The sequence below is a fragment of the Etheostoma spectabile genome, chromosome 18 (genome assembly GCF_008692095.1).
Source record: "Etheostoma spectabile isolate EspeVRDwgs_2016 chromosome 18, UIUC_Espe_1.0, whole genome shotgun sequence".
In the NCBI taxonomy this organism is placed as follows: Eukaryota; Metazoa; Chordata; class Actinopteri; order Perciformes; family Percidae; genus Etheostoma; species Etheostoma spectabile.
The window spans coordinates 14,072,164-14,082,349 of NC_045750.1; the positions used below are offsets into that span (position 1 = coordinate 14,072,164).

A 10,186-nucleotide genomic window follows, 5' to 3' on the forward strand; every position below is an offset into this window, starting at 1 on the left:
GAGTGAGTGGGCTGCCAGTGCTGGACCAGTGCCCTGAGCAGTTGGGGGGGGGTATTCTCCAGCCACCAATCCACACTTTGTACTTTTTGTCCGTACGGGGACCAGCGACCCTCAAAAAATTGATGCGTAAGTGTCAATTGTAAAAGTGTTCTGGGCCAGGAACATGTGATTTGATGTTTATTAAAGGGAAAATAGTGCACAACACCAATTACTTACTGTAGCATAGCATATAGTCAGTGCACAGCAGGTCAGCTTAACACTCAATAATGTACAATACAATTATTACCTTATATGAAGAGTAAATAATCAAGGAATGGCTGTTTACCTGGGTTATAATCATAATGGAGAAATTATTCTAAGAATATCAACAGCTGCTTATAAACTCGACACAACTGTTTCCGATTACCGTAATAAATAAATAAATACTACAGCCTTGTCGCTCTGACCTCTGTGATTATGAAGTCTTTTGAGCGCCATGTTCTGGCTCACCTCAAAACCCTCACTGACCCACTCCTGGACCCCCCACAGTCCGTAGAGCCTATAAAGCCAACAGGTCTGTAGAAGAGGCAGTCAACACGTCTCTTCCTTTTATCCTTCGGCTGCGTCCTTCCCCCTCCACCGTTGTGGAGGACCCATTAGACTCATTTCTGGTGGGGAGTCTGCCTCCAGGTGGGAGACTGATCAGGTGGGTGACCTGATGCAGTCAGAAAAATCTGGAGCTAAACACTCTGAAGAACGTGGAGACTGTTGTGTACTTTAGAAAGGAAGCAGCCACGCCCGACCCCATCACGCTCGGTGACTTCACAATGCAAATAAGGTGCCAGAGGCCATGAAAAAATCATCGAAAGAAAGTGCCAGGGGTGGATTTGTGACTCTCTGCTAAGCCTCTACTGTCAAATTCAAATTCCTGAAACATCCCGACATATGTACACATCTGACCTGTGTGGGGCTGCTGTGACTGGATTTTCCTCTTGGTGAAGATGAGTGAGGACAGCAAATGTCAAATGTTGAAAAATGGTAGGATGAATTTGATGAGTGTTTATTTACTGGCCCCTGCTTGGCCTCCTCTCAAAATGCAAGAAGTGTCCCCCGGACAAAAGGGAGAACATTTTTGCAAAGAGAGGATTTTGTGGTTGATCCACATTTTTTTAGTGGGGTATATGAGGGCAAGGATTTAGCTTTTGGGTTAAGGCTGGACTTAGGTAGAGGTTATGATGGTCAAAGGTAGACTCAGTGGACAGAGATTATGTCATTGGCAGCCCTGGCTCAGAATACAGTACACATACCTAAATCTGTCTGACTGAAAATCTACAGGGCGTAGTGGCAACAAACATGTTCAGACAATCTTCAGAAGTGTCTCTGGCTTGGGAGCACCTTAATGGAAATGTAAATGATATGCACATGTTTGTGTTGTGTTTGTGAATGTGTGCGTGTGTTGGTGTGTATGTTTGCCTGTATGAAGTGCAGGTTGACACAGGTGAATGATGCGTCATGAATGCTGGAAGAAAAAAGTAAATAACTGCAATGTTGATATTATTTTTGCATTACTGAGAACAAAAGTGTTTGAGAACACACACACACACACACACACACACTGGCTTTGCAATAAACCTGTTGACACATCAGGAGGAAAAGCCCTATAGGTCAGTAAGTTTAAATTGATTAACTGCTCAAAAGCAAGTTGATGAACACACAATGTGTTTGATGCTCTTTGGTAATTATAGTCAGACCACAGAGAAAGAACACCTAGTTTGCTGTTGGTTCCTCTGTGAAATGTTACTGTCAGAACTCTACTCAACGTAATTATTGTTTTGGCATTTAACCCTGGCTCTCCAGCATGGCTCTCTACTGCTCCCTCGGTCACACACATCATATGTGACAAACTCCAACTTGTAAGTGCTTTGAAAGCTGCTGACTGCTGTTCTTGGAACAACAGGGTGTAGCTGCATCACGGCCCGAAAGCAAAGGAACAGCTTGTCACCAGGTTGGCTAATTGCTCGGATGTCTTTCCCCGTGCCGAACACTCCCATAATTAACAGGCAGCTACTCCCAGTGAAAAAACAGATTTCTTCAGAACAGTTCATGTCCCATTTCTCTTTCTTGGGATGTTCCAGCAGGCAGCAGGTACCAGCAGATCTGCCACATAGGTGTGGTATTGGAATAGCACAGCCTGTAAAGTAACTAAGTACATTTAGTTCACTTCTGAACTTTAGTACAAATTTGAGGCAGTTGTTCTTTGAGTATTTCCACTTCATTTCCCCATACGTTATACATATTTAGTTTTTACTGTTGCAGACTTTACATACAAAATACTTAGACATTAATTCAGTAATATTAATCCAATTATATACTATAGCATAATACATGGTTTTTCAGAATTATGAGTATTTTTTACTTTTGATACTTTAAGTACGTGTTACTAATAATGCTTATGTACTTTTACTTAAGGAACGTTTTCAATGCAGTACATTTACCTGTAAATATTACAGGTAAATCTACTTTATATATTTTATGTTGCAGTATTGATACTTTTACTTTGGTAAAGAAGTAACTTTGACTGCAGAGGAAAATACATAGTAATCATACTATTTATTAATATGACTAAATAATGTCATAGCAATGCACTACAAATTAGAATATTACATTTTAGTTTTCATCTGCTAATTATGATATCGAAATTTAAGAATTCCTAATGTTTTATCCAAAGGTGAAATAAAAGTTAAAGTTTGCTGGTAAAAAATGATACACTGGGGAGCTCAAACACACATGAACATGAGAAGAGCCCATGCAAGTTTCCCAACAAAGGGAAAGGTAGCAATGACAAAAGAAATAGATAGGCTTTCGGCCAAAATATGAACCGCACACATATTGTGAACTTTAGATTGGACTATGATTTGTGGCACAACTACGAGGCATAATGGAAAACTAAAGTACAGTCAATTATAGTCATGTTTGCTATAAACAGGTGCTGAACTTTCACCCAGTGACAAAAGCAATTGAAATGTTTCTGCTGCAGTGGCAAAGGTTGTGAACAGATGTGGAAAAGGTCACTGTCATGTGTACAGTAAATGATCAGTGCTCAGTATTGTGTCTGTAACTACTGTTTTGCTCTCCAAGCCAGTTTCCACAAAACACCAAAATAGTAATCTTGGTTTATGAACAACAGTTATCATCATGGGAACTTAGAGGTTGGATTAAAGAGCCAAGTGTAAGAAGGTAAAGTTACACTGTGTGTGTGTGTGTGTGTGTGTGTGTGTGTGTGTGTGTGTGTGTGTGTGGGTGTGTGTGTGGTGTGTGTGTGGTGTGTGTGTGTGTGTGTGTGTGTGTGTGTGTGTGTGTGAATCGTTTTGCTCCACAGCTATTAGGGTTTGGAAATAAGGAACAGAAACAAGAGAAATATAGTACAGAGAATGAACTGTGGGAGATATTTGAAACGGTTGGGAAAATAAGCAAAACTGCAGTAATAAAGAGAAATTACCCAGGACTGACGGCAGGGGATGACGGAGATTGAGAGCAGAGGAATGAGAGTCAAGGTGTCAAAGAAAGGATGGGAAAGAAGGAGAGAAGGGAGGAAGTTGAACATTTAAAAAAAAAAAAAGTTGCCGGGGACTTACAGTTGTCGCCAGGGCAACAGTAGCTGTCTGGGTCTGACTCATTGTAGTAGTACAGGTCCATCGCCTGGGGGAGAAATATGGCATTAATTAGTAAAAACAAATGAATATTTATGTGGCAAAAACATGCAAATAAAAGTAGATGCACTCAAACTGCCATTAGAGATTCAGACTTTGGATTTAGTTCCATAGCAATTAAATAATTCTAAGTCATGTACAGTATATTTATCAATGAATGACCTGTACAATCCTGCAAATCCAGTTTTGGCAATTTTCTTGTTTGAATCCAGTTGAATTCAAGTTGAAATTCTACACCTCGTGAAAACTCTACAGCCCGTATAACATTCTTGTAAGTCCTCATTAAATGTGAATGTAAATGTGCTGTATTTACATAGCGCTTTTCTAGTCTTAACGACTACTCACAGCGCTTTAACATCATACAGGAAACATTCACCATTCACACACATTCATACACTGTGGCCGAGGCTGCCATTAGATAAATAAATAAAAGAAATAAGCTGTTAGTAGTTCTGGGGGTTGGGCTGAACTGAACACAGGTTATAAAACAACATGCTGCGAGAAGGGGTCACAAGAAAACTTTGTTTGAAAGGGTTACAACCAAAAGGTTTGGTAACCACTGATCTAAGCTTATTTTCTAAGTTCTTGAAAAGAGTGACTCTAAGAGTTGTGACATCATCATCAGCACTGTTACTGTAATCAGCATTTCTAAAACCACTAGTTCTGACCCAGACTTGTTCATGCTCCAGTTTCAGTCGGTTCCCCGCATGACGTGTTTCACGAGGCCGGGTTTCCAGGGTGAGACTCCATTAAATCACTTGAGTCCTGTGCTGAAAGCGGTGGGAAACCTCTGCTCTAACAACATGACGACACAGTGTTAGGATGTGCCAGGATGAAAAGAAGAGGAACTGCTTCTTAATAAGGTATAGCTGAGCTATGCATCTCTTTAATAAAATGTTGGGATGGGTCCCTTCTTAGGCTCACAAGATAAATCTAGAAGGAAAGAAAAAAAAAATAAAGGGTCTGCTGTACAAATTTGAATTCAGGATTTGGGAGACATACAGGGGAAACTGACAACAACTCATAGACAAAAGGCCTCAACAACACGCGTACAATTTTTGTAAGATGCCACACGCCATACAAGCAGGGAACCACTGGTTTGATATTTAACAAGCCATTTCATTCTATGAACTTTCCACATGTTTTATGTAGAATCTAAATCTGAAAACTAGTAACTAGCACTTGAGTAGATGTGCTAAGTTCATTTCCACCACTGCAGGGTGTTTATGTCTTTGTGTTTGAGTGTTGACCTTTGGCATGCTCCGTTTGATTATAAAAGTCAATACATTGCTCTATATACTGTACGTGGAAGGTTGGATAATTTACAAATGGGCAAGTGTACAGTCCTGAATGTGAACAAACAGCAACTACTTTGAGTCAGTCCCACATTTTCTTTTCACATACAATACCAGGATAATTGGCAGCTTTTGCCTTTCAGGAAGCCGACTGTGAAATACAGTCTTAGCCTAGTTTGCTGTTCCATGTTACAGCTCTGAAAACTTAGCCTCAGTATTCTGCCATGGATGTTTTCTGAGAACGAGACAAGATGAGGCATGTGTGTGTGTGCGCGTGTGTGTGTGTGTGTGTGTGTGAGCGAGAGAGAGAGAGAGAGAGAGAGAGAGAGAGTTGTTTAAATCTTATCACTTTGTGCATTCGTTCAGAGGTATCTGTAGTCACGTTAGTCTTTCTAAAGTCAACAATCACATCACCATCCATGCCCCTTTCACTGGGGTTGTTTATTGATTCATTGTAGGATTTGATGGAGTCATATCCATTGTGATGGGGAATCTAGGCTTTCATTCATTCATTAATATTTCATCGCAGATTCATGTTTCTGAAAGAAGACAGAAAGTTGGGTTGTTGAAGCGGTGGGAATGAGAAACAGAGAAGAATAGTTATTTTCTGTGTGAGTGTCAAGGAGAGGTAGAGGCCTTGCTGTGAGTCATGACATAAATCACATTTAACAGCAAAAGGGCTAGAAATGCGATGCTGTTTTAGCATTGTATTTGTTCTTTCATATTTTTCTAATTAATTAGTAAGTTTGCTTTTTACGGTTGCACCAAACTCAAATGAAAAAAAGAGGCATATGAAAAGTTGAAGAAATCAGGCACCTGATTAATTCCCAAATTCTTGCTTTTCAGAATTTCCCCATACTGGCAACAAACATAGAATTATTGTGCTTTCTAACATAATTTATTTGTATGTCATATTTCCTTTTGAATAAAGCCACTAGACTGTCAATGATTTATTATGTTATGACATTTTTTTTCAGATTGGGTTTTGTCTCGTATTAAAGAAAACAACAAGTATTTTCATTATTTTGTCAACTGCCAGTAGGTGTTGTCATTAACCATCTGAGAAAACACAGTGTCTTTAACACAATCAATTTCATTGTACATTGCTAACATCTATTTTATAATATGAGAATATGAAATCCATCAAGGTCACCTGGAAGTCCCCTTCTTTGGAATCAACTGATTAATGCAATTAAATTAGTGTTTGCTACCTGTAAGTGAATTAGCCGTAGGCTAACTTGCCTGTGTACGTTGACGTGGCTGCCAGGTATCCTCCAGGGCGTAGCTGATATAGGGCCCACTGCAGATGGAGCACTCCAGCATGACAGGGCTGGCCAGGAGGGGCGAGGCGTGGACCCCCCAGGACGGACAACCGCCCAGGTGGACGTCTGACTCTGCTTCCTTCTGCTTGCCTGTACCGTCGGCGTGATGGCGGGCCAGCATCTTCCACTTCCTGACCTGTAAGTGAAGATAAATGAAGGTGTTTTTGCAATGGGCTGAAAAAGTTTTAAACCAATTGTGTGGAATGAAAGCAACATTTAAGACCAGCTAACAGCTCTAGTCAACTCCTTCACTTCATGAGTAAAACATATTCGGGTCACATTTGCATTGTACAGGAGGCAGTGAGTGAGTAAGTCTCAGCTTTAGCAGTAATCTCCTCTCGGGTGACAGCTGCAGTGACACACTCTCCTCAGGACTTTTTATCATAAAGACCTCTTCACAATCATTTAGCATGTGGCAGGCAACATTGACTGAATACATATCATGGGCATGAACCACAAATACCCATCAAGCACACATACACAAGAGAGAAAAGGTGTGAGAGAGAAAAATAAGGGTTGGCAGACTTGGTCAAGGGGCACATAGTTCTTGAGGAAACCAATTTTTTTTTTTTTGTGGCTGTGTCATTGACCCACAAACGGCTTATTAAAGGTAAAGAGTGTCCTTGGCACAGAGCGCCGACAGGTTTAGTCATTGCAGCCGTTTCAAATGAGTCTTATCAAGGCCTCTATCAGTGGCTGCTGGCCTCTAGATTACCCCAACTTGGCATGGGGAAATGTGTGTGAGTGAGACTATATATTTGTGGATTAGTGTCCAAAACTTGCAGCTTTGCAAAAATAACTTTACGTGAGTGTAAGTGGTTGCTCCCTTGACTTAATGTATAGCTCAGAGCTGGAAGGACAGAATGGATCGAAACAATTACTGAGGGTGTCAAATACAATATGATACCATTCAATCATAAGTGTGTGTGTGTGTGTGTGTGTGTGTGTGTGTGTGTGTGTGTGTTTGTGTGTGTGTGCGTGGCTGTGTCTGTAGGACTGCTTTGATTCATATGTAGTGAAATTACTGTCAATGGTTGCATAGTGATACAGTATCATTTTGCCAAAGTTGAAAACATTTTTTTGAATAAATATTTATGACATAAGTGTTGTTTTTTGGAAAAACGCATATTTGTTTCTGAGTTACACAAAGTCCCTACAGCCAGCAGTCGGTTACCTTAGCTTAGCACAAAGACTGGAAAAAGTGGGAAACAGCTACTATGGCTCTGTCTGACGTTAACAAAATCTGCTTACTAGCAGCTCTAAAATTCACTTAATACAATTTCATATCTTGTTGGTTTAATCTGTATAAAAATTTGCCGTTTATGTGCCGGGCAGGCAGTTGCCGGGCAATGAGTCGAGACTCATGGAAATTACTGCTCCAAGCCAAGAAATAGTTTGGCACATAACCCCCACGTAAAACAGCACAATGTAATTTTTATGCTTTGGTTTTTGTTCGTATTGAGCCAACAAGATATAACGTCTTAATTAGTGAGCAAATATGTTTTTGTTTTTTTTCTAATTGTTTGTTTTTCTCTGGAATTTTCATGGCTATATTTTTTCCATCTTAATACTAATTCCAAAACATTTGTATGTAGTACATCCAGTACACATATGTACTGCCAGCTACATATCATGAACACAAGAAGTCTTGGACAGAATGGAGAAATCTGTTTCCTCTATGCAGCATTTCATTATAGTTGTTTACTGCATGCAGACCCATCTGATCCTTATTAAGATGAACTGTACAGTACATGTTCGTCATGCAAATGATCCTTTATTGTATGACCTTTTACTGAACCCTGTTCCAGAGAAAGTAGTACCATGCATTCTTTCAGTTGTGTGTGCACATATAACACTTATATGTATACTATCTCCAGACTCCTTTTTCTCTTAAACCCTTTCCCTGCCCTTTGACCTGGTTTAGTGCTGCAGCCCTTTACGACATTGGTCATGCTATTAGTTTGGCTTCATAAGGCTTATCTTGTAAGATCTGTCCTTTCACCTCATAAACGCAAGATGTAATATAGTTCAAGGAAAGCCTCAGACTAGGCCAGGAATTACACATCAGCCACAAAGTCCCACAAATCAATAAAAAGAAACATCATGCACACTACACAGACTTCATCAGACCCCCTTCTTCTGCCTCCTCCTCACTAACCTCTTTAACGGACCTCAGCCGGTGTTCAATACACATCATCTTTGTAGAACAACAGCGTCCTGGTCACTGACAAAGTCATTTTAACCCTTTGCGTTTAGATTTGCCCTTTACTCTCATAAAGTTGATCTAGACGTAAAATACAGTACTGACTGATGAAACTGCAACTGAAAACACTGCTGTTGTGAACTTTACCATGACCACATAACTCACCCTCACCACAACACTCAGTATACCGCAAACACATACAATGATAAACATGTGCAAACCATATCAGGAAAGTTTCTGCACAAAGTCCATTCACATAGGGGTACGTTTTTGTTTAGACTGTTAGTGATGTTGATTTATTTATTAATCATTTTTAGGACTACGTTGTAGTACAAACTGGAGGAGTGGCTTTGAAAGAATAAGCTGCAGAGAGGTTCTAACACGTTTGAGTTGCATTATGGGAGTTGTAAAATACTGTATTTCATTTACTTGTCTTTTGTGAATTCCACAACTTTCTGGAAGTACAATACCCTTACCCCAAATTACCCTTTTTTAAGTATTACTGTCTCAGTAATCTGATTTTTCAGTCAGTAATAATTTAGCATTAACCTATCTCCATTATTCGTTATGTTTTACAGTAAAGCCGGGCATGATACTAAGGTTAGACTTAAGGTTACAAAGTAAGCATTGAGCTTGAAGGTTGATTTCTTGGTCTGATTACTTTACCGCTAAAAAGTTAGCCAGGGGTAAAGCACTGGCTAATGTCAGTTATGAGGGCGATAGTTATGGTTGATAAGTGACTAGTATACACTACACCATGCAGTGCCTGGTGATAATCATTGGACTCTCGCCAAAATGCAACCTAGGGTCTTTTTTGTGAATATACCCAAGTCAAACCATCATTTAAAAGCATATTTACAATGGAAGCGCCACTTTTAAGATTTTCCGTATTCCCATTTTTTGGTCAAATGGCCTTTTGAATGGGAGACCTAGGGGTGTTTTTATGTTAGCCTCAAAATACCTATTTTTAAAACACTAAGAAGGCTCGACACGACATGAAACTTTTGCTTGAAGTATCACCAGGGGCTCTACACAGGAACTCCAGCATTGAGAACATTGTAGTAGACTGATCAGTCCACAATAAGATATTACAGTAAAAGGGACTCAAGTATAACTTATAAGATTACGTTGATATTAAGTTTAGTTATAGAATTCAACAATCCAAATACATTTAAAAAGAATAAATAAAATCCCGCTAAGATAAATGCTAAGTCCTTTGTAAGACACAAAGTCTAAGTCTAACTTTTAAAGTAATGTTATTAGAAGGCCTGCGGCCCTCTTTCCCGGTAACTCTCTTTTTCCTCGTCCTGCTTATCCCTCCCTGTCCTCTACCAGCTCTTCTCTAACACGCTGTGTGATGTCCCACATATGTCTGAGCATCAAAGAGTAATGAAGGGAGGGGATTGCGAGAGAGCATCGGTGGGGGGAATTATAAAGTAGAAGGCAATGAGGTGCAAGCGGAGTTATGGAGGCAAAGAAAAGTATGTTTGAAAGACAAAAGATGAACAGAGAGAATGAGAGTGTGAGATAGTCTGACATAAGCTATCCCGTTCCCTTTCAGAGATAAGACTTGCTCATTAACATCAAGGTCACTGCTCTTTCTTCTTCTTTCCTTTCCCCCGATTCTTCTGTTCCTAGATTGCAAACAGGTCTTTAGGTTTTTTTAAAGACTGGAGG

At 39.9% G+C, this 10,186-nt stretch overlaps 1 protein-coding gene across 2 annotated transcripts in view; it reads right to left on the reverse strand.

The window, feature by feature from the left end:
• Positions 1-10,186, reverse strand: part of sgk1 (serum/glucocorticoid regulated kinase 1) — a 32,403-nt gene that overhangs the window by 9,408 nt on the left and 12,809 nt on the right. For both annotated transcript variants that reach the window (XM_032542626.1, XM_032542627.1), the window contains 2 exons: positions 6,227-6,442; positions 3,615-3,678 (listed from right to left, as the gene is read on the reverse strand). In XM_032542626.1, coding sequence (XP_032398517.1) covers positions 3,615-3,678; positions 6,227-6,442 — 280 coding nt within the window. The remainder of the gene's footprint in view (positions 1-3,614; positions 3,679-6,226; positions 6,443-10,186) is intronic.